Here is a 26,163-nt window from a genome sequence, read left to right as displayed (position 1 = left end):
CGATATACGGTATTTTAACTGAAAATATAGTATCCTATTAGTTATACAACTTTTGGTCAAACAAAATGTTAGAAACAACCAGGAAAACTAACATTTATATACAAATATTCAGATCATGTCTTGCCCCCTGACTTTTAACGTCCAACCGCCGCCACTGATCATTATCATAGGTATTCTGCCTTTATTGGCAGGTAACTTGCCGCAGCTGAGAAGCTTCCATGCTCCACGGTCCTCCGCTAACCTTTTCGTCTTCGCGTATGATCTTTCTGTTTTAATATCATCCATTAATTGTAGTCTCCTTCGCCCCCTCCCTCTCTTTCCCGCCACCATACCCTCTAGGACGTCCCTCATGATACAATCTCTTCTTAGGCAATGTCCCAACCCATGGTGTGGGTTACAATACATGGTGTGGGAAAAATCTGGAATTAGCTCTTGTAATTTAGAAACAGCTCCAGGGAATGCAAAGATACCCTGGATAATGGAACTAGAGGAGAAGATACACCTAATTTTGTATAGCATTGTCATTGCGGTTATCTTGAAGTCTGCCGTATTGGATTCAGGTCAACATTTTCAAATAGGAAGAGGGTCATGTGACATATCATTTTGAGGTAGCGTTTCACCAGAAGAACGAATCTGGCACTATTTTCAAGATAGCTTTAGTCGTGTGAGAATTAGTACCTGTGAAAAGATTTCTCCGAGGGAAAGTGCACGATTAGCTATTAAATAAATTTAGGTATTTTGGCAAAAGGCAAGGATCCCGGTAAAGGATACCAACGCAGTGTTGACAAGCTGATTGCATTGTTTGAGAAATGGCGAGCATTACAGAAGAACAAATAAAAGGTCGAGTAAAGTTCAAGGGCAAAAAGAAACCTTCTCAAATATCTTGCCGGATTTATTTGATATAGTCCACGCTAATGCTTTAGGTATTATTAAAACCAAGGAAGATAGAGAGTTTCTTTTGTCTCAAAGGCAGAAGGGATGACCTGGTAACATGCTTGGTAAAGACATAGAGTTTGGCGCGAAAAGAACAAAATGGATATGCACGGCTTCAAAAGAAAGAGGAACGCAAAAGAAAATTCACTTCTGAAAATGATTAGTTTGAATTTTATACACCAAAAGACATGGAGGTAAGCAATTACGTAATGAAGAGGAAAATCCCATTGAGAATGTTAGAGAAAATGTAAACATTGGTGTGTGTGTGTGTGCTCAGATCCCTCAAGAGATATAAAAGGGGAAAACTAATTTTATTATTCCAAAACAGGTTGCTGTTCTTGATCGATATAAAGTCACTGATAGAGAAGCAATGCATACTCTGACAGCGACGTCAGAAGCATTAGGCCATAATGTAGAAGAAATAGTAATAAATAGGTCTTCCATTCGCCGGTGCTGAGAGAAAATCCGTACCGAAGTTTCACAGGACCACAAAAGCAATTTCAGAATGCATCAAGTGCGTTTGTTGTGCATTAGGACGGAAAACTACTGCCGAATTTGACTGGCAGAGAGACTGTCGACAGGTTATCAATTATTACAGGAGATGGTCATGAGAGGCGTGGAGAACATATTGCTTCCACTATAGTTCATTCGCTTGAAGAATGGAACTTCGTAAAGTTCGTGTAGGCAGTTTGTTATGACACTACTCCCTGCAATATGGGTCACGTCTACGGTGCTTGCATTCTGCTGAAGCAGAAGCTCCCTAAAAATCTTCTAAACCTTCCTTGTACACACCACATTTATGAATTGGTTTTAAAATCTGTATTTGATAAGTATTGTGTTTCGTTGGCATCAGGATCGGACGTTCCCCTATTTAAGTGTTTTCAGAATGAGTGGTCTAAAATAGATTGCACTAACGTTATTTCAGAAATTTATGATGATGATGATGATGATGTAAGAAACAATATTTCCGATGTAAAAGATGAAGTGTTAAATTTTCCTATCAAATTTGTAGAAGCAGGACATCGTAAAGATTACAGGAAATTTTTAGAACTGATCACCATATTCTTGGGTGGCATACCTCCTCGAGGCTTTTTACCTTTCGTTTGACTGGAGCAATTCACCATGCAAGGTGGATGGGAAGAGCAATCTACTGTTTAAAAATATTTCTCTTTTGCCAACAATTTCGTGAAATAGAAACGAGTTTTCGGAGAGTAGTCATTTTTCTGATACTACTATATGTGCAAGTTTGGTTTAAATGTGATCAATCATCTAATTCAAGATTACAGGGAATGCAATTTTTGAAAGGTTTGTACAGATGTAGACAAATAGATGCTGAATTATATAAAGTGGCTCTTTCCGAATTTTCTCGCCATCTCTGGTACTTGACGGAGAAAAACGTAGTAGTAGTTGTTGTTGTTGTTTTTTATGAAGTTAGCGTAATGGAAAAACAAAAAGAAAAAATGGTTGAAAGAATTAAAACTGTAAGGGGAAACCGTGATGCAGCAAAGAGGCTTGACGCGAGAGGTGATACGATAAAAATTCTTGTGAAAAGAGAAATCAGAAATTTTGTTAAACAAACACACAAATTTTCCTCGGGAGATTTAAAATAGCCAGAGAGTTTCTGGAGTATGATCCGGTTTCATGGTCCAATAACAATGACTATCTTCAAGTAAAAACAATAGTTAAATTCATCCACGTAACAAACAATCCAGCAGAAAGGGAAATGAAACTAATAGAAGATTACAACAATGTTCTTACGAAAAATGAGGAGCAGAAACAGTTTCTTTTGTGATAGTGATGGTCCATAGACAATTTTTTCCTAGATGTAACAAAAGTGAACTATGTAGCAAATAAGGTTGAAAACTTAAAGTTACTACATAAATAAGGGATATTTCAATTTCTTCCAAGTTATAATTTTTCTTTTCCCTCATAATGGTCTATGAATCGTCTTAATGGAAACTTATTTGTAGTTCATAGCGAAACAAAAATTTAACTTTCTCTAGCAGTTTGTTTCAAATTATGTAAGAGACTTCCAAACTTCTTACAAATCTTTGTGGTCCATAACTACAATAAAAGAACATTACATGGAAGCATTTCGTTTTTCACACGTAATAACTCTTACATGATTATAGGTAGCTTGAAAACAATGCCAGATTTGTGCTTCTAGTGAAACGCTATCTCAAAACGATATGTCACATGATCCTCTTTCTATTTGAATATTTGGACCTGAATTCAAGATGGCGGACTTTAAGACGGCCACCATGGACTCTTCCTCTAGTTCCATTTTCCAAGATATCTCCCCATTCCTTTAAGCCGTTTCTAAATTACAAGGGTTTATTCCAGATTTTCCCCATTGTATTGTAAACGCATTCAAAACTTTAGGTCGCTTGATGCACCATTTAAAATTATTCAATGGATCTAATTTTTCTCCTGGCTTAATTTAGTCCCATATGGAAGAACCATTTCAAGGAGTTTGTCCAAGGAAATTTCTAAATTTATTTTTCACCATATAAATAGGGACCACCATAATATATATAAACAATTATCAGATGGCCTGGATTACTCATAAAAATAGAATAATTAATAGTTTACTGAATTAATAGGGCAAGTATCCTTAAAGTAATAATAACTTTCCTGCATCCCTTCGCAGCCGAATGGCAAATATGCGTAGTCCCGGGCTCGATTTCCAATGGGAGAACTTACATCAGATACAAAATCGTGATTCGCATCCTACTTTAAACAGTAGGATATATATCCTTAATCTTTATATATCATATATCCTTAGCGATCACAATGTTAAACTTCAATCAACCCAATAACTCATATTAAAATAGATCGTTTTGGACTTAGGATGATAATTTACGAAGGAACGAAGGAAAATAGAAATAATGAGAGCAAAAAAGCAAAATCTACAATGAAACAAAGTTTACAAATATATAATATTTTTATTGTAATAGAAACACATTAGAGAAAACATGTTCTATCTGTTACTATTAAAACATCTTTAAGAAAACAGTATAGCTTTTGAAGCAATAAATCTTTTACAGACATAAAAAAGTAGACATCTACACTAAGGATGCTATTCCAGTATTTGCCGCTGCAACTGAAAACCTTGTGACAAATACAAAATTTGAAGCGTCTTGATATATCTCTCTATATAAAATATTTGTGTGCAAGAATTTTAAAAATTCGTCGTTCATAAAAGAGACGTGTCCATAAATATAATAATACAAATAATTTTATTTAAAATAATAAATAACAAACGTAAGTATTATTCGGAACTGAGTTCAATATTTCATGTTGCTGTATCTAGCTATTAAGCTCTAAATAATACTTAAACAAACATTTTGGGCAATGTTGAATTTTAAGTAGTCGAAACCAAATAAGCTATGTTCATGTATGTTATCTATTGTATTCACGAAAAAAATCCATTTGTATTATGTTACCACTAATTATTTTAAGCACCAGAAATAATTCAGCAATTCAACTCAATTTGAAGAAAGAAAAACAAAAAAGATAACTTAGATTTATTTGACTTTAAAAATGAAATGAAATTTTTAAGTTTTACGTCCCACGATTATGTCGGCTAGGCTAAAGGAGATGGTGATAATGAGAAATGAATGGAATGAATAAAGTGGAAGGAAACGGGAGAATTCCGAGAAAACCCATGCACATGGTGTCTGTCCACCACAAAGCTCACATGGCGCGAGCTGAAATTGATCCAAGGATTCCATGTACACAGGTGAACGCTCTACCATTGAGCCACCGCAGCCCCTTATTTGACTTTAATAAAAGAAGACCCAATTCAAGTGGCAGCAGTACATTAATTTGAATTAACCTTTTGAGAAACAAATCAGAATAACAACAATCATAACTTGCAAATGACTACAATATTCAGTTATGATGTACAAAGATCCGAATCTGTACAGGAGATATAACTCTACATTGTATATTTTTTCTTCTTATTTCACCTTTTATTTCCATATACATAATCTTGATTTCGAAAGCATATTTAGGCGATAGCTCGAGCAACTAAAACCCCACTTAAAAATCAGCCTGGAGAAACGACATATAGTTTCAACCGATAACAAAATTCCTATTAACACAATTTATATTGTACGAGGGTTAATTGAAAACTTCTCAAAACTACGGCACTGACATTTTATATTACTGTCATTTAATGTTCTTGTTATTTGGCACAATACCTATAGTGTCGATGTTCCTTATTAACAAAGATCCAAAGAAATTAAAATGAACTTGCAAAATAGCCGCTTACTGTAGGAATACTGTAAAGTTATCTCCGAAAAAAACTAACTCTGGTGGAGTTCAAGAAAAGAAAGGAAGGAAGTATCTGGCATACAAGACGCATCCAGAAAGAAGTTCCGAAAGTGTCCCAAGATGGGACGAGTGGTCAGAGCGAAACGTGCTTCCGTAGGAGTGGAAGAGGAACACGTAGTTATAACCTTGCAAGGATGCAGTTCCGTGGAATCAGTTGTGAGAGAACTGTGGTACGGTAAACATGGCTTTGCGAATATAGTCTCCAGTCCAGTGCGAGGTATGCGTGGTACAGGTTTATCTATGTTAAGAAACTGTCGGCATCAGAGATCCACCGGCTATATGAAGTTTATGTATCGAATATTATAGGTGAAGACATTGTCATCAATGTGCACGACGAACACAGTAGTGGCCAACCAAGGCTGATTAGAATATCTTTGTCCACATCCTCTATAGCCTCGACCTCGCGCCCAGCATCATCTAATTTTTCCTCCCCCTGAAACCATTTCTGGCCAGACACCATTTCGACAGTGCAGCTGAGTTATAGACGGTTGTGACATTCTGGTTCCAGTTCATGGGGTAGAATTCTTTGAACATGCATACAAAAGCTGATGCTACGTTACGACAAATGTCTCAACAAAAATGGTGCCTATATTGAAAAGTAGGTTATATATCACTAACTTCACAGTATTAACATCATTTTCTTCGAATGCCCATTTTCCATTTTACAATCCATCGGAACTTATTTTCTGGATGCGCCTCGTAAATTGGAACATGCAACATTATTATGATTGGTGAAACATGGAAGTTCCAAGACAGTGGTTTGCACTTTGCCAGTGATGTGTTTAAATCTCAGACCCCATTTCTAGTTAACAGCCAATCTCCATTATACTATAGGGCATGAGTGATACAGATAAAGCTAAATAAATAATGAAAGTCTATGACATTAAGAAATATAAATACATTCATTAATAATTTAAAGTATTTCAAAGATATTGTACTTTGTTTATAATCTATCAACCTTTCGTACTTCAGTAGTTGGGATACGATGAAGTTTAGAGATAGAGGTTTCCTTATTACGATTGACTCATTTCTGCGTTATTTCGTTATACGAGTAACTACAGCACTGATGTTATGATAAACATAACCTAGTATTAAGAAAATTTTAAGAAAGTGTAACAGGAAATGAAATATGTACTCAGTACCTGTTCAACAAAATTAGGGTGGTCAATGTATCCTTGCCCTTCATTCAAGAGCACTAACTAAACTCTTTACTAGGTATCTCCGCACATAGGAGTTCACTTTCTCCAAACCTCACTCTACCATTTTAATAATTCTTGCCCTTATCCTCACAGCACTTCTGTTTTCAATCTCAGATATTGATAATAAAATTAGTAAAATAGAAACGAACCACGTGGGATTATTCACCTTTGCTTCGCACAAAGGGAGGTTAGTAAACTTTTACGTGCATTATATAATTTACCACCGGAGTTCCCTAACCGAACGCATGATGGTATTTTACAAATACCTGTTTAAAAATCTGAGAACTAAGTTTCAACCTTTAAGATTGTATCTTGTAGATCAATAAAGATTGGTATGCGAACATGCTCAGAAATTTTAACTATCATTTCACTTATTTAAATTTCTATTACAAAAAATTCCATGCACTTTCATGCTTTCGGCTTTTCTCTGGAGCCAAAAATGTATTCTAGTTACATATAGCAATTGTAAATCATTGTTTACCTACATTTCTGGCTAAGTCAACTTGTAATATGCGAGTACAATCATTTTCTGCATTTCGTACATAAAATTAGTAAACAGTATACGCATTTCATTCTGTTATAGTCATTTATTAATATATGAAGTATTGCACTCAACAAACAGAAAATTTACAAATTCATTACCTGGCTTCGATAGTGCGGCTCCTTCTCTTATGTTAATTTCTCCTCAAAATAATAATAATAATAAAAAAAGATACGTCATATTTACCTAGTGTTATCTGTCTCACTTATAATACAAACTTTACTCTGTATAATTTGAGGTATTAACATATATATGAAACATGCACGTAGCCTTAAAATATCGATCTATTTGCAAGATATTGTAAAAATGCTATCCTATATGCTTCATTCTGAGAACTTTTCATATAACCCTCATAAATCGTTTGTTATTGGAAGTAATAACTTATTAAAACTGTTAATGAAAGATATACATTTGGTGTTCCCTGTACAAATGTTAAGAACCATTACTCTAGACAATAATACAAGGAGATCGAATAGTATAAAGTTTCTTTAAGATTTCATTTTAAAACTAACAAATATTATTTTATTGGTTGTCCTACATTGCTCTATAACATACTAATGTTTTATATCGTATATGAATAATACTTTGAAAGATTAAGGAAGTCAGTCGAAAAGATACTTCATCAATGAACATTGTTTGTTGTGGATGTACACTATAAATCAAATATACACTTCCAGTAAAATATACGTATTTTTCCTACCACTTTGAAAGTAAAAATCATGGATACTGTTTAAGTACCGTGTTCATAATTATTAAGAGTAGAATTGATTTTCTTAGAAACAAGAAGAATGAAAATGGTAAAGCATAAAACGAGTAACAAGAATTAAAATTTCCACTTCTATGGCACATGAGAAGCAGAAACATTTCCATTAAAATTCGTGGAGTGAAACTCCAAGATGGCAAGCATTAGTCAACTCTATTAAATGAACCGAACTATCTCAGTCTTACGTAATTAAATATAATCAAATATTTACTTATTGCTTCTCAATGTTCTCACAAAGTCTTTTAAATGGCAGGCACTCACTATTATTGTCTTCAATGATCTTAACTATAATACGCTCAATACTGGAAACGATACTATAATCTACCGCTCTCAAGTATTGTTCATGACTAGTTGTATATATATTTTTAAGTTTGCATCATTACATTACTTTATACCAGAAACTGTACAGTGACGTTAAACTTCAGCTGCGCACTGTCTCTGCTGTCTAGTTCGTGTTCTGAATCGATGACCAAACAGTTTACGTTGTAGAATGGAACACTGAAATAACAAGAAAGGTTCTGTAAACAAACTACATTTTCTATAGAGTAACACAGAACACACTTAACTAATATGATTTTCAAATGATAAGTTATATAAAACTTAGGATAAGTTGAGTCTCGCATGTAATTTCGAGTGGATTTTAATTCGAGCCTTTGGTTCAATATTTTCGAATAGGTGAACCAATAATTTTTACTACAGGATAGACACAAAAATAACTCACCAACTAAGGACATAATTTATGATTAGGTGCACACATAATATTCAAGAAGAAAAAGTACAACGATAAGAATAGAATAAAAAGGATAATGTTAGAAAAAAATGAAATGAAATCTTATGCCGGCTAGACTAAAGGGGATGATGATGGTGAGAAATGAACGAAGAAAGTGGGAGGGAAAGGAAGTACCTCGAGAAAATCTACGCACACGGTATTTATCCACAGCAAAGTTCACTGGGCGTGAGCTGGAATCGAATCAAGGACCCCATGCACTGAAGGTGAACGCTCTACCACTGAGCCACCGCGGCCCCTAGCTTAGTGTAAAAATAGAAACTCCTAAGTTCTTTATCATTTAAACGAACTCTTCGTTACTCAATACAGACAACCTATTTTTTCTAGGTTTCAGTAGTTCACAGACACTGATTTCTCCCTCTCTGTTCTCTTCCACCACGGATCGAAAAACATCCAGATTTTAGAGCCGCGTAAATGATTTCGTAAATTAAAGCATACAATATAAACTTGATAGACTCCAGAACTTAGGTTTCACGAGGTTTAGGTTTCAGATATAAGAAAAGCAAACAATGGTCATAAGTTTTTAACAAAGAGGAATGATATTGAGGTAGCAGAACTAAAACTCCTTCGAAAAAGCATCAAATTTGACCTTTTGATGACGTAAAGCTAACATTTTAATTGGATGAAATTGGACCATACAATAAAATCAATTTGGGAAGACTTCTCTGAAACGGCAATTTAAAAGTACTTTCAGGGAAAGAGAACAGACTTGTTTATGTCGCATGAGGTCCATGAATATTGGATTTCTTCCTGAAAGTAAATGGTTAATTAAATTAGATTAAAGATTAATTTAATTATTACGAAGAAATCGTAATAGCTGCTACACTTAAGAACTTTTTTTTTTTTTATTATTACTGTTTCTAAATTTATATATTCTGCATGATTTTCATTCTTTAACTAAATGAATTAAACTTTTGATGTTTTACCTATGTTTATTTTTTTAAATAGACGTTTCAAATGCAAATGACTGTCTTTATTAACAGTGTTGCACTAATTTAGGGAACTGTACAATCATAATGCAATAATTTGAATTGCTACTTTTATAATTTTATACTTCAATATGGAACACTCAAATATTGTTCCGGTTGTAAATTATAACAATATTTGATTGTAATAATTTACTGTTGTAGTATTCACTAAAGCCAAGAAGGTATAAATCGAGTTGTTAAAATAGAAGTTTTCGGTAGAAATTATGTAGGTGTCAAAACAAACCAAATACAAATATATAAACTTTATATACACACGGCTGGAGACGATTCATTTTTGCTCTGGAGTGGACTATATATTACCACAACTATGCTAATCACAAACTAACTGTAAATTGTGTAGAATATCAACATCATTAAAGGAGCTAGCTCAAACTGATTTAACATAAATGCACATATTTTTCTGCTTAATAAATAAAAATTAAAAAAAAGCATGAAATTTTGAGCCACTATGTGCCTCCAAAAGTTATTTAACTGACTATCTTTGATCTAACCAACTGAATGCTTTTTGATATATCATAACCTTCACAACAGCTGAAATAGTTTTACTCCTTTTTTCCCTCAGAATGTTACGAAAACTATGAGCAAAATATTTCTGTCAGTTTTAAATAGACAGTAGACCAGCCGACACTCACCTGCGGCTAGACGAAATTAATTGAAGCAGATAATAAATTCTACAAGATAAAATGTGTTGCCTCCCCCTCCTAATCAGCAGGTAACCGACTCAGCTTACGAAGATGGCATACTCTCAGTTACAGTTTTTTAGTTCAAGTTAAAAAGACCACGCATATATGGAGGTATTACTTATTTGTTAAAGGAGATACAGTTACGAGTTACGACTAATATGAAATTGTTTACATTAGAATGTTAACAATAAGAGATGTCACGTACTTTAGAAAGGATTCGAAAGGTAGTCCGGTTAAAAGGATTCAAAATCGAAATCTCACGATTTACAAAACATGAAGGTTAACCATATTATTTACGTCCACGCAATTGCTATAATAGCCAGAGCAGCTTACTGTACTCTTCAGACAAGACACGTGATTATAATAGCCTTATTGGTATCAGAAATTTAATAAAAGTAGTTTTAATCAAGTTTCCAAAGAGTTAAGAAAAAGAAGAACGCATAATTAATTACTTCCACTAATAAAAGGCCACAATCAAGGTAAGCATTATAAAACAAAATATACTTTCATACAACAAAGAAATGATCTACAAATATGAAGACATTTTGGATAGTAAGGATGAACTAAACATTGGGTCAATTTTTATTTTTATTTTTCCAAAGTAATATGTCGCAGCAACCACAGTTACAAAGCAGTTAACGAAAGTTGGCTTCTGACAGTTCAAGAGAGTATGCTATGTATTAGAGGCGCTGTTTCCATGGCTCTGCAACCACAGAGGAATCAGCTCAGGCGACAAACTTAGGACGTTGAAAAAGTCATAATTTTATAATCGTAATAATATGACAGAACGTAAGAGTTTCACATAATAATAATAATAATAATAATAATAATAATAATAATAATAATAATAATAATAATAATAATAATAATAATAATAATAATAATAATAATACTTGGAATAAGAGCGTATGCAAGGGACGGGTTTGGAGATTTATCACCATTTGGGCAAGGTATTATGGAAAAATAAACGGTTACTATATTATTATATAATATATATACAAACATCACGCGTCTCTTAAAAAGGATATGAGATTAAGTACTTGAATCTCCCTCCCTCCTCCGCTCCTTGATGAATCTCCAGGAGAAGTAAAGAATAGATTAATAAAATTGTTTTTTCCATTGAGTTTATATAAAATTCGGAACTTCTGCTGTCTTACAGATAACCTATAAAACAGAAGGAGACAATTCGATATGAAACCCTTACAACCTGGCTGCATGTAACAAAATCAATCTCTGTATTTCATCAATTGGGATAATTTTTGTTCTTTTAGGTGTCGAGTCAGTCTACCATTTGCTACTGGAATAAATAAAATTTACTCATCATCCATTATCCATCCATCATAGTTTCGTCCGATCATACTACAGTATTGTTTCAGGTTCAATAGTTGCCCCTTCCTCAAAAGACAACACCGCATAACAACGACATTCTCTCTTTCTTATAAAATTTTCTTATGTCGAAACCCCATCTTTTTAAGTACTTTGCGTAGAGTTGATTTCCCACCCGTGAATAAACTATCTTTTCGTAACAAATAAAGGCGAAAATTTGAAGCTGGATATTCTTTTGTTCGTAGAGCTTATTAACATGAAGTTGAATGCATCCTTGTCAAGTTATCTACAGTTGATTTTGGACTTGCTCATGACGTTTTGCTCTCTTTTTCAACCAAATGTCTTAAGTGATACCATAAAATTATCGCCAGTGCTTCGATTTTTTTTCTGCAGTGAGAGGATAGTAGTTCTTTCACTAGCTTTCGAAAAATTTAAAGTGTGCTTGATCACCTGCTCTACGGGAAAAATGGGGATTTTATTTCCTTATTCGTCTTCCGAAAAGCACCATGCGTTATATATTATTTACTGTGACTGACTTCTGTATGTCGAACCACCTATTTTATTCGTTGTTGTTCCAGTATTTTTAGCCGTCGTATTTATCTTTCTTCTGTAAACATAGCACACACTGAAATTATTTAAATCAACAATCATCAGTAATTCGAAATAAGCACTTAAAATAACACATATTAAAACAACTATTAGACAGACACTACTATATCATAACAGAAACAACTATTTGACAAAAGATTCAACTTTTAACCACGGCAACAGCATGGTCAATGACCTTGGTTGCCTAGAAACAGCGTGATTGGCGAACCATCTTCCCTTTCGTTACAACACTGTTAGAGGCCAAGTTTTGTTAACTGCGCTGTACACGTAGAAAAATTGCGTGGAGTTCGCCAATACGAAGAAAGTTTAAAATGTATTTTCTCCAAAACAAGCTTTTGTTAAGTTTGTCCTTTTACCACGAATATCTCAATTCATTCAGTTTAAATTATTCTATAAAACAAAATACACAGAATGATTTTTTCCTTGCAATTATATTTTCCATTTAATTTATAAAGCCAGTGCTAATTTCCACTTATTGTAATTCGGAAAGAATTTGAATACTTAATGTTTAATGCTACAAATACACTTCTTACCTCAGCATGAAAGAAATTGATGACTGTAAACACAATCAATGCCGTGAGACACAAGTACGTGGCAATTTTGATGGTGTTATGATATATTTTCCACGATTTCAGTTCTGACATGTGAAGAAATCGGTTGCGATATTCTGGTGGCAGTTCAAAACTCGAAGGAACAGGGAAAATTGATTCATAAAAATCCTGTAACACTGCACGTACAACAACGTTTTCGCTTTCTCGAGCTGGATCCATATTATCATTCAAACAAATAAATTTCCTGGAAAGAAAATCTAACTTAAAGCAACAACAAGTAAAACATTAGGAGATCCATCAGAAAGATTGTTCCCTTCAGTTTATGAGTTTTCAGAACCTTCATAGTTACTTGATGGATAATTTATATACATTTTGTTAACATTATATTTACTATTCTTTCAACAATTAAAAAAATATAAATACCTAAAAATACAAAAACAATAATTATTATGTATTACGTATTATGTTACTGAAATTTGTTATAATTGTAGCTTCGGGTACAACAGCAGTCTGAAGTAATTTAATAGTGATAGGATCATATCATTTAAGAGAGACTAGTATATTATTTTGGACAAAGGTGGCCTTTATTCCTGATATCAATGTTGCAAGTAAGATATACAATTATAGAAAGCTAATATGCACGCCTTTATTCTTCATTATTTTGCCAGTTACCGTTATTGATAGCAGGTCTACAATTACAATTTATATATTACTCTATATGTAAAATAGAGATACTTGAGTACACGAAACACTAAATAACTATTACTCCTAAAATAACGAAATGACAGTAATAAGTATAATAATGGCGCTAGGAAATACAGGTGGCAAAGAACCCATATTCAGAAGGGAATTTTGAGATTTGATGCTTTCTTTCCTTGGAGTTACACATTTTAAATTTCTCTAATGAGATTGTTATTTCTTTCACTAATTTTAATTTATGAAGACGTTAACTGCTTCCGATTTTTGCCTTTTACGGAAACGAAGAAATACATGAAAATGTACAAATGCAAACAAAGTATTACCACACTTTAACAGATATTTCCTTGCCTAAGCAATTGACTATTAATCCCTCAAAAAAAGTAATGTAAATGGAATCATGATGAAATTCTAATTCAATTTACTCAGCGCAATACACACATCAAATCTTGATACATTCTATTGTCGTTATTTAACGATTAACTATCATATTTTCACATTTACATATACTGTATGTACAATTACTCAATTGGTTACTTTTCCTCTAAAATTTAGTGTAGATTGTGTTAGGTGTCGAAGGAAAGGAATCATTAGGATATACTTTAATAACGTAAAGTAATAAAGAGAAATATCCTTCATTAACGTAAGCCGTTCTGTAAATAAACTTCAGAAAGTAATAATTGTGCTTTTTTCTACAACGTTACTGATTTAGTAAGCAGGTATTCATTCTGTTCTTTCCTAGAATGTTACCTTTTAATCAGTCACCAATCGTCGATTTTTCGCTGCCTACATTACGAAGACGAGATATGAAATGATTCTTTAATATCTAACATTCCCGAATGGTAAGATCCCTTGTGGCTATATAGTTAGTGAAGCGTATTTGGCGCGGGAGATCCGGGTTTGATTCTCGGTGGGCGCTCATATGGTTCAGATCCCATGTTCAGCTGTAAGTTCGAATCTCATACACCTTCGCTGAACTCTATACAGGCAACCAATTTCTGATCGGGATGACAGAGCAGTCTAAGGTAATAGGTTGGCAACTGCCAAGGTATGTCTGTTATGTGTTAGAATCTTACTCAGGAAATGTCTGTTACGTATTATCCTTTCACCATTCATTTCATTATCATTACACGTACCTCATCGTTTCGTTTAGCTTAAACAGCAAGCAGGAATGTAATATTTTAAACACAAATGAAGAAATCTGTAACGCTGTTGATTAGGGTGATCAGATTCTGACAAGCGAGAAGTAGAACACAAGTATAATAGTATATGATAGTTTACTGCGTCGGCAATATGCATGTCATCATGTCATCATTTCAATTAACTGTAACCTTAACTTAATCATTCATTTTTGTTGAGAAAAGTACTGAACAAAAGTATTCCAAGAATTCATACAACTCCAAATGCTTAGATGAATGTCAAAGTGGTTAATTTTTATGAACATACAGTGAAACTTCGTGCTGGTCTAAAGACTTTTTAATTTTAATTTTTTTTATTTATTATTTTTTTTACCGGTTTTCGGAGCCTAGTATTATTTTAAGGAATAAGAGAAAATTTAGACCGGCACGAGGAACTTCTACTTAACTTGGTTAGCATCACTGTTATAAGTTGAAAAAGAAACTTTTCCTACTTTACCGATATCTCAACAAGCCCTTCTCAGTAAAAACAATGGTTTGTTGATTGGTCTCCATTCCTAGTCTTTTGAGGAGTGTTAAAAAACCACAGCGGTTTATCATTCGGGAAAAGAATGCTTGTGAATCAAAATGTTGTGAATAAAGAACGAAATATTAAGATATTGGAAATAAGTTAACTCAGGACATTTTTAAAAAAGGACATCTCTCGATTTTCTAGGCGTCTTTGCAACATGCACGGTAGCTCTTTGAAAAACAGTACTGTATTGCGAAAATCAGTACGTCTGGTCACCCTACTGTAGATAAGAGTAAGATGAGTGCCTTTTGGATTCATTTAAACAGAGACATTTAAACGAAGATACTTGCAGAAAAAAGAAGAAGTTCTGGGAATACTAATATACAATTGTGTAGTCCAATTTAACTAGAAGCACTTCAAAATTTGCAGTTCAAAAAAATAGTTGAAGGTTCCGTAATAAGAACTACGCAAATCGAATGCAGGAAAGAGGACTGTTTTCCACAATTTTATCTTAAGTTTGTGCCATTTTCCATCAGTTTCGTATTCATATCCAAACTTCAATCTGACTAAAATTAATTTTTTTTAAATATTAACCTCACTGGTATCTTTGAAATTTTGCGTTATAGTAATTCAACAATTGCTTTTTAAACAATGAAAGACAGCTATTTCTTTAGCAACATATTCGACTTCGCAATTATGGAAGATGAGTAGCATATGTAAAATGCAATTTAAGATTGTTCACTTCCTCCTAGAATACAAACGTGACTATTTGAACTTCATTGCTTGAACATGATTCAAATAGCACCAGAGAGAAAGGAATGATCATCACTTTGAAATAAAATCACCTTTCAGGGAGGCCTTGCACGTTATTTATAAACCCATAATTTTATTTCTCCTTTATAATGCGGATCAAAGATACTGTAATACTACATCGATGCTAATCATTAAGCAAGTTTAGACTAAATAATAATAATTTTAAAAAAGTCAAGCAGTCACGAATTACATACATAGGGTTTATAACTCACAATCTTCCCCAATACAAGCCTAATAAATCTTAACCGATCAACCTCTTTGATATAATTTTCTAAGTGATACATATTAACACATATATACGTACTAAGGGAAACACCCCAGTCATGGACACTATTACGAGCATTTGTGACAAAATATGTTGTAGATGGACGAGAATTGTAGTAACTCTGTTGTTTCGTAGTGGTAGGCATAGTTTACACTTGCGTCTATTAAATCGTAGTCATTACTACTATGGTAAAGAGTAGAATGTACTATTTGAGTTGTACTTTTGTAACCAGTGATGAATATTCAAACCAGTGGATGCCCCAGTTATGGACACCCAGTGATGGACATACACGAGAAATCAGCATATTTTGACGTCTAACTTGCTGAGGTGTAAACTAATACGTAACCAGAATTTGTGCATAGGATTTTTATTTATTTTGCACTTGAAAAATGTTAACCAAAACCAGTACTTGTGTGAAAATCAAATAAAAAGTGCCCAATGTTATTAAGAAATTGCGTGTGTTTGAGAACAAGTGGTGAAAATAAATACCACTTTTATTATTGAAAAATAAACAATAAAGCAAAAGGCTATTCTGAAAGGTATCGGTACCATTTTCCGATACAAACGCAAAGGAAAAGTTCTTTAAGTTGTTTTTTTTTTTTTTTTTTCCTCTGTTTGGAGTTCTGCTTTCTACGTTCCATTTTTATTTATTCTGCGCGTCGCTTTTCTTCTCTCTTCAACTCCATCATACGTTTTCTCTGTAACTTCTCTTGCTAAATTCTGGCTTTTTCTTCAAGGTTTGATTCACTATACAGTCGGCATGGTTTAGATGTAACAACTGCAGGAATCCGCTCCTTCTTCTTTCTTTTGGACAATTACGGTTTGTCTTCGGGCCAAAAGAGCGCTTTTGAAAGAAGTTGGAACATCAGGATCACACCATACTGATTATGGGATGTAGCTGAAGAGGAAGCAACCGTTGTTGGTACCGAGTAGATGATGAGGAAGCAACGGCTCTTGGTTCTGAATTGTTGGCTTCTGTGGTTTCTGAAAAGTTGTCCCTTGTGTGAAATTTCGTCATCATGGAAGTTGCCGTACAGACATCTGGATTTCTGGTTGTTTCTGTAAATGCAGAAGAATATTGAGCAGGCATGGGCATTGTTTCAGAGAATAGGAACAAACTAATCGATGCGTTATCTGCTGCGGGATTTAGGTCTGACTAGAGCTCAAGTCTTTGAAAAATTCATGCAAATCTGCTTGTATTGGATTTGGCAAAATATTGTCGTGGGTAGGTGCAGGAATTTCTTGGACAAGTAGAGCAACATCATTCATATGAGATACATCCTCGGACTGCACTGACTGGTTGAAGCTTTGTGACTTTAATTCCTTCGAAAGATAAAACAGACATGTATCCTCATTGGGCCCATTCCATGGTTGCAAGTCCTCCAAACAACATTTAAATAGTAATACTTTTTCTCGTGAAATTTGAGACTCAATAACTGTTACAATACAACTGTTTTGAAGTCGTTCTTTGAAATACCATTTATTCGACATGAGACAAATATTTATTTGATATGTTTTCCTTTGGGGCCTTGTGCCGTTGGTAGGGTCTCTTCAGGAATTCACATTTTAATATATATATATATATATATATATATATATATATATATATATATATATATATATATATATATATATATATATATATATATATATTGCAACTGTGGCTAAACATGAGGAATGAAAATGGTGTAGGATATAGGTGAGAAGTTGTATAGGATCTATTCGTAAAATAACATACCGGCATTTATTCGTTGGAACTCAGACATGGAAATAAATTGCTCAATTCGAAACTGTGATATCTGTTTGGGCTGTTTGTTTGTATGTCATTTTCTGAGTTCCAACGGCCAAATGCCAGGATGTTATCTTACGAATAGATCCTATACAACCTCTTGCCAATATCTCACACCCTTTCATTGCCTTACGTTCAGTCAAAGTTGCCGAAAAGCCAAACAACGGAACGAGGTCCCAAAGGAAACAACGCCAGATACATTTTTGTTCTCTTTTCACCTCTAAAATCACCTCTAGCATCACCCCGTATATACTAACGGGAATGCGCGGAAGTGTCCACAATTGGACCAAAGTTGCTAAGCTGTACTGTAATACACACCCACTGTCCATTAATGGTAAATGTCACAAGCTACCAGTTTCTTTGAGCCAGTTTGTTCATATAGCTTTCATGGTACTTTTGCAGTGGACATTTGTGTTCTTGAGACATTTTCCAATTCTACCAGTAATGGAAAGAGGGTGTCCAACATTGGCAAATAGCACCTTTATCATACCAGTCATGAACATCCCCAATATTGACGGTTCAAATTTATTAATATACATCTTTGCCGCACTTATGCCTTTCCTATACCAATATTAGTGCGTAGAAAACACACACTTTTCAATTTGTTCATAGCTTTACTATAGTGGAGCGGCCAAGTGATTTCTTACTTTACTCAACTTCTTAACATAATGTAAAATCAAGTGCGTGCAATCGACACCACGACTTTGCCACAACTGCAGCGTCCGTAGATCTAGCAGACGACAGCCTAATGATCTTGAGTGGAACCATTATATCACGTAGATAATTTTCATCAATATGCAAACTTCCCTGCGTTAGTGAATGTCTTATTTTTCACAGATTTCCGCCGAAGTGTCTATTACTGGCGGCGATTTTATCCGTGTCCATGACTGGGGTGTTTACCTTAGGTACTTACATTATCTTAACAAAGGCAGCTAAAATAACTTACTTGGGTCTTTTCCTCACATCATCTAGATGGCCAATAACGAAACTGAGATTAGAATTTAACATTTTAAATGTGACATCATCTTCTCCTACAATTTGATATTTGTTCTTCTTTTTTCCACCAAACTTTTCCAGCAGCATATTGGCAATTGGTTGACAATTAGCAATCAAAGACGCTGTCACGGTTGGCTGTAACATAAAATAATTACACATAAGTTAACGTTATAAATAGATTAAGATGCTAATTATCGATAATATGAAGTACACTTTTCACAAATTGTTTCCATAAAGCATATTATACAAGGAACAAACAACGAGATATAAGCCTTTCAGAAAGAACGCCTTTACTTACAAAAAATATTAATACTCCAAATTTCCGATTGATACAACTATCAATCACGATCGCTTCCAAAATTTTGCTTAAAAGGAAACTCATTACATACTGAATTATATTATTTCAGTAAGTTCTACAGTTATGTTGGAACTCATGCATTTATTCCTTCTGTAAATATGCATTGTTCTTAATTCGAATAACTGCTTTAAGGGGTCATATATTTCATTAGTATATAATTGAGAAATATAGAATGTAAAAGAAACAGTAAGAAATTTTCTCCTATTACATTTCTTGTTCTTGATATTCTGACACTTTTCAAATAGAGGTGGAAGTCAGAAAATCACGGATCAATGTCATTCACAACATCTGTCCTTTGTACCATTCAAACTGTTTAGACGCAGTAGGATGTGTTCATAATAATTGTTGATAATTACCTACAGATAAAAATTACCTAATTACCTAATTGATTAAGACTTCTTCTGTACGATAAATGATGTTACTACAAAATCTAAGGAATGTGGTATCACCAATTATTATAAACCTCATAGTATCCAGATTTATAATAAATGTTACCAAGGAATCAAATTTCAACAATACATAAAAATGAAATCAATGTCTATCACATTATTATGGAATAACGACTGAATAGTTTGAAATCAATTTTTGAACATACACATAGTACCTACCTCACACTAAAATTTTATCATGATCAATTAAAATAAGTATCCTAAAGGAAAGACGGAAGAGGACTTACACTAAAAATGGAGTACTTAGGAGCTCTACAAGTTAATGGATGAAACTCAGTATATAAACTCTCCATTAAAAATAATTCGACACACAGTCCACGTTTTCGAAAACTCCTCTTTTACGCATGACCATTTCTAATTGCTTCCCTCCTCATTCAAATAGACGTCGTCTGTTTTGTCATTATGAGAAAACAGCTGAACTGTTTGAAATGAATTTTTGAACATAGCCTTGGCTTGAGTCAGGATTTTATCATGTAACTTCTATTAAAATACATATATTAAGGACGGAAGAGAGGTTCAAAGTGTATGACTTAGCCCTTTATATTAGAAGATAAAAAGTGGGCATATGCCCGTGTTTTCAAAAATTCCACTTCTTAGTGAGGTGGTAACGAAGTGTGTATCATCATCACGGTGAAATGACTGAACCACTTGCAATAAAGTTTTGAACATAGTTAGCACATGACACCAGCCGCGTTTTTATGATGTTAATTTTATTAAAATATGTATTCTACAGGAAAAGAGGTTTCAATTTTATGCCCCGAAAATAGAATATCTTCCGAACTCCTCAAGTTAGACAGATGAAATCACTATATAAGCTCCTTATTAAAAGTAAGCTGATACATGTCCAAGTGTGTTTAAAAATTCTAATTCTCAAGAGAAAAGGAAAATTTCTGTCTAATTTTGTATTCATAATACAATTTTTTAAAAAAAAAAAATAAAAATAAGGAAATTTTGAACTGCTCAAAACGAATGTTTGAAAATAGTTAGGACTTGGATTAACTTGGGATTTTATGATTACACTTCGAAATGTGTATTCTAAGGGAAAAAAGAAAGTTTACATTTTTTACAAAGAATAACGACCCTACTGCTTGAAGTAAAATTTTGAACACAGTTAATATTTCTTTATATCATAGATCTAGTTTTACATGAAGATAGCTGGATAAAAGTAATTTTGTAATATTTGAATTGATAATAACATTCCGTATCCAATTATTAACTATAGTAAACTTTAATAAGATATTCAATACGTCTAAATTCTGTTTAATTGTTAAATGTTCCCAATTGCAGAACATTTTTAACGATATCCTAACATTGTACTAGTACAGCGATAGTGATTTCTCTTAAAGCAGATCAAAGACAAAGCAAATCTGTAGTTTTCATTTAAAATATGCAATAAGAAAAATAAGGGAATATTACACAAGAACACTTACCTTAAGTTTAAACTATGCTACTCACCAGTTTCGAATCATAGTATCTCTCATATGGTGGTGTTGAAATCCCTTGAGAGTAATTTGCAGGCAGCTGAAGTGAACAATTTGTGACTAGATTTTCAAATTTCACGACACTGTTATATCCAAGAGGCAATTCAAAAATACGTGTTAACACTGTCCTGATCTCTCTGTCGGACCACGTTCTTTGAAGAAATAGAAGAAAAAACATTTGTAACCTTCAAGTATTAAATACAACAGAATTGACATTGTTTGTCACACTACATAATAATACTTGTATTCTAGTATTTCATAGTTGAGAAGAAAAAAAAAACTTCTCGAGAAGATTTGACTGTACTATGTATACTGCTTAAAATCAATACTTTAAAAAATCAATACTATATAATTGTATAACTCCATACAAATAAATGCAAGATAATTTTCATTGGATACAAAGATTAGAAAAACATTTCGTGATCGCAATTTTATCTTAATACAACTTCCTTGCTTAGGAAACGTTTATTCCTCGCGAAAATAGCTTACATGTTTAAAAACTTTATAAACTGTAAGACACTAAACTGTACATCTAGAACCTCGACTTTAAAACATCAGTTCGAAGACCTTCATTATTTCATTGACAAATATCAGGTAATATGATATACGGGTACTGTTAATAAAAATGTCAGAATTAAGTGAGTCTATGTCTGTTATGTCTTGAATAAACTAAATGCATGTCCCTAGTTCGATCCCAGCTCTCACCAATTTGCTTTGTAGTGGACAAACATCGGGTGCGTGCGTTGTCTCCGGGCTTTCCCGTTTCTTCCCACTGTCTTCATTCCACCATTTCGTAATTATCATCATCTCAGTCTTCCTTAGCCTTGAAGCATAATCGTGGACGTTAAATTAAAAAAGTGGTGGTTCTGTGGAGATCTTTATGTACGAGCCGCGGCTGGTTGTTATGATTGTTCAGATTGTTGACATGTTATACAGATTGATCACTATGCTTTTGTGACATTGAATAACAATGACAGAATAAGAAACATACACTTTTAGAGAGAGAAACTTACAATTTTGTGCAACAGTTATGTGCTTGAATATCTACTTTTATCAGGTTCAGGTATTATTTACCTTGAAATTGAACGCGAAACTTATGGTTTGAAAATTGTATTCTCAAAAAAAGTACATAAATCAAATATTACTAGTAAGAACTTTACACCTAAAATAAATTTTACTGATGAAAATTCTAACTGCTTACGTATATCATGAAAATATTCAAATTAATTTGGTTATTCATCATGTAATTAAGTTAGATACTGATCTAAAGTGGCTAGTTATAAATACAGAAAACAGAAGGTAATATTTGGAGAATTGTTTCATTTTGAGGAAATTGTACATCCCTCATATAATTGTATAGCTTGTTTAAATATATTGATACCAGGTTGTCTAAAAAGTATTGAGCTTTTGAATATTAAAATTGAAAATACATTTATTCTGATTTGAAAACATTATTATGAAATCACACACATACCATTTTATTCAATGATCGTCTATCATATTTCCGGGAAAGCCATAATTCTGTCATTACAGAACTTAATGTAGTTTCTGGTCAAGAAATTGTGACACGTGGGTTTTCCAGGCCTCTTTCGAAACAAACTTAACACCATTCTCAGAGTTCACGAAACAACTGATTGTGTGACGACTTACATAGGTTCAGGCCACACGATATATGCATTAAAACCTCCCAGTCCAGTTTCCTCAATTTCTTATGAAGATATATGAGGTTTGGTGTTGTTAGCGTAGTATACAACACCTTATCTGTTGATAGTGCTGGTTGTTTCTTTCGAATTCCTATGCGCATTTGCGCTAACTGTCGATAGTACAGACTCGAGTATATCGCTCTGACTGACAGTAGCTAGCAGCTCGTGATGCACGATGCAATTCCAATTCCACCAAACACATAGAGTAACCTTTTTGGACGTCAGTGTTGTCTTTGCCACAAACTGTGAAGCTTCTCCTCTCTTCGACCACAATCTTTTCCCCAAACGGTTGTTGTAGTCTGTCGCTGTCCACTTTTCAACATTCGCAATAAACCGAATCAGAATTGGCTCTCGAGCTCGTTACGTTTCAACAGAAATCCGCAGATGGAAATTCGATCAAGTAAATGTTTTTGGGTCAGATTATATGGCACACAAATGTCGAGCTCCTTTTTGTACTTAGCTTTCTTCGAATGGTTTAAAACTGTTTGGTGATGGAGTTTAGTCATTGAGACGTTAATGACTGCTTTGATACCAATCTTACTTGACTTTTGCCAGAATATGGGCCCCTTTGCTGTGATCAGTTATCTACCGCGAGAAGCACCTTGGGCATCATTTCCAGAACGAAAATGACTGAGTAATTTTTTCGCTATTGCTTTTAATAACCTATCTTACCTACAAACAGTACAATTTCTTCAGAGACCTGCGCAGCATTTGCGACTTTATCAAAATAAAATTGTAAACTGTGGCGCAGTTTTGTGAAAGGTTCACTCATCTTCACGGTGCAATACCTTACGGCTGATTGTAAGAATTCTAACATATTTTGCCTATCTACTAGCTTCAACTGCCAGATACCAGATGACGTTAGGCCTGACCCACTGCGACTCATATACCCTGAGATTTGGGACACTAACGCCATCTCGTGAGCAAAGGCCTCAATACTTTTAAGGCGACCGGATATTATTTTTATTTAACCTTTACTGGTATAAGTAAATACATGCTTTACATCTTGAGGTTTCATTCATTTATTTATTTATTTGGTTAGTTTTTTCTTCATAAATTGTACTAAACCTTCGATTTAATAAAAGTTCGCCAGAAACAACATATGGTTCATTCCAGATGAGTTAACTGGAAATCGAAACAAGTTTTCTACCCACCACACTCACGCATGTTATCTGATAAGCTTTGGTGTTTCCTTTTGCATTCCACCATCAACCCCGCACGCGTAGGTATAGAATGTATGTAAATGTGTCTTAATTATAACTTTCATAGTAACTTTCATTTCTTAAAAAATTAATTATAACTTTCATAATAGCTCTACATGTTTAAAAAATAATAATTACGAGGAAGTTTCCTAAACTTTTAATTATCCCCATGAAATAAACTGAGACAAAGTGTTCAGTTTTGTGCCCTATCTTAAGACTTCTCTACAGTCTTCGTGCAGAGTTACACATTTTTACACAATGGTTACAAATGTTTAACCATTGATGGATAATGATTAAGTACGTGTCTATAAATGTATAATAATTAACAAATTGCATTATAAGCACAAAGCAGAAAGATCGGTTATCTGTATCAGTATCTCTCATATTTAAGGATTAAGAGTCCGATGAAATTAGTCCAGTTATACACTGAGTACTGACTCAATGCATATGCTGTGCGCAACTTTATCAGTAATTTTCGTAAACTCATAATATTATTTCCGAAAAAAAAAAAAAAAAGTCTTTTCGAATTTTAATACATTACGATGAAAGCACATAACGTCAAATAAGAGAAATCGTATTCCAAAATCATTACATTTGTATGATAAGCTACCTTTACTTAATGCAGGACAGGACACTCCGATAAAATCGAAACTAGTGGAAATGAAAAAGGAAAAAGGTTCATATATGCGTGCGTCGAAAATAAATTTACCATCGAATTGTTGATTTAACTATTATGGATGATTCTCCGATATGTTTTTCCGCTGAACAAGCGAAAAGAAAAAGATAATGAGCATAATTGCAGAACATAAGTTTATTACACATTGTTAGTGGAAAACACATCTAAGTTTTTAAGTTTCTAAGTTCGAAGTTGCCAATTAACAAACAAGCACTCACCAACACCTGAGGTCGTCTTAAAATTATCATTTTTAAATATTTTTAAAATTTCATTCTTAGCAAATTAAAAGTTATTAACGTCTCCAGGACTTTAAAAATTCCCTGACATTTCCTGGTCTTCCAGGTTTGTCTTCATCACGTTTATGTTTTTGTCTTATCTTGGTGCCAGGAATCATCTCCCAAAAATTGACAGTTGTTTAGAAACGCTCTCTCTCTCTCTCTCTCTCTCTCTCTATATATATATATATATATATATATATATATAGATATATATATACAAGAATCCAACACTTTCTAAAATATCAAAAGGTTAGATTTTTCATGGATTTCGATTCACAAGTAAAAAATATAAATAATATTTTTTACTATAATAAATAAATAAATAAAATGAAAGTTAACTACAGTTTCCTCCACTTCCATCACATGCATGATCCTAGTTTTAAGTTGGAATACTATTAATATCATTAATGACGCATACAACAGGAAGGTACGTGAGAAAAAAAAGTTGGAGTTGTTTTGTTTATCACTATTTTCACTACGGTGTTTTCTTGAAACAAGCTTTACAAACCAAGAAGATCCTTTCAAGATTGGCAATATTTGGGTTTCTATTGACTAGGTTTCTCTTATTTATAAAGAAGAATGAAACAGACACACTACTCCTGATTTATATCCATTTCAACCTGCTTTTAACTTAGTGAGCAACAATTTTAGAACAGAATGTAAAATAATATATAGTAAAGAACTGAAGCGACACTTACCCCGAGTGATCTGTATCAAATTTTCTGAATATTTCGTTGATATCCTGGGGATCTTTCTCGCTCATCAAAAAATAAAAATATGAGAACGCATATTGCATATCAGATGGACTTCTAATCTTATGAGAAGATGTACGCTCCCATTCGCGAGGAAACCTACAAAAAAAATAGAAGAAAAGTATGGTAGCAAATTTTCTTCTACTATACCATATCTTACAAGAGTAATATCGCAGTTTGTGATGGTTTTCGAACTCTCTAGTACCGTAAGGAAATAAAAATTATTTAATACTAATTAATTATAACAAAACGACGCTTTACTGTGTATTTTTATTTATACATCGTTTCTTGAAAACAATATATTTAAACATCCACTACGATAACTGATTGAGTTACCCT

At 33.5% G+C, this 26,163-nt stretch overlaps 1 protein-coding gene across 3 annotated transcripts in view; it reads right to left on the bottom strand.

Moving 5' to 3' along the window:
* Positions 1 to 3,858: 3,858 nt before the first annotated feature.
* The window catches only part of LOC145662696 (N-acetylglucosamine-1-phosphotransferase subunits alpha/beta-like), a 108,644-nt gene continuing 86,339 nt past the window's right edge, over positions 3,859 to 26,163 (bottom strand). For 2 of the 3 annotated variants that reach the window (XM_081728538.1, XM_081728539.1), the window contains 5 exons: positions 25,771 to 25,923; positions 21,188 to 21,365; positions 18,876 to 19,060; positions 12,702 to 12,963; positions 3,859 to 8,272 (listed from right to left, as the gene is read on the bottom strand). In XM_081728538.1, coding sequence (XP_081584664.1) covers positions 8,189 to 8,272; positions 12,702 to 12,963; positions 18,876 to 19,060; positions 21,188 to 21,365; positions 25,771 to 25,923 — 862 coding nt within the window. In that variant the 3' untranslated portion in view covers positions 3,859 to 8,188. Of the gene's footprint in view, positions 8,273 to 12,701; positions 12,964 to 18,875; positions 19,061 to 21,162; positions 21,366 to 25,770; positions 25,924 to 26,163 lie in introns of those variants that run through there. The other variant, XM_081728540.1, reaches the window with a different exon arrangement.

Source organism: Thermobia domestica, chromosome 10 (assembly GCF_964235325.1).
Source record: "Thermobia domestica chromosome 10, izTheDome1.hap1.1, whole genome shotgun sequence".
In the NCBI taxonomy this organism is placed as follows: domain Eukaryota; kingdom Metazoa; phylum Arthropoda; class Insecta; order Zygentoma; family Lepismatidae; genus Thermobia; species Thermobia domestica.
The sequence above is the reverse complement of the archived record's forward strand: the minus strand, read 5'-3'. Positions and strand labels throughout refer to the sequence as shown.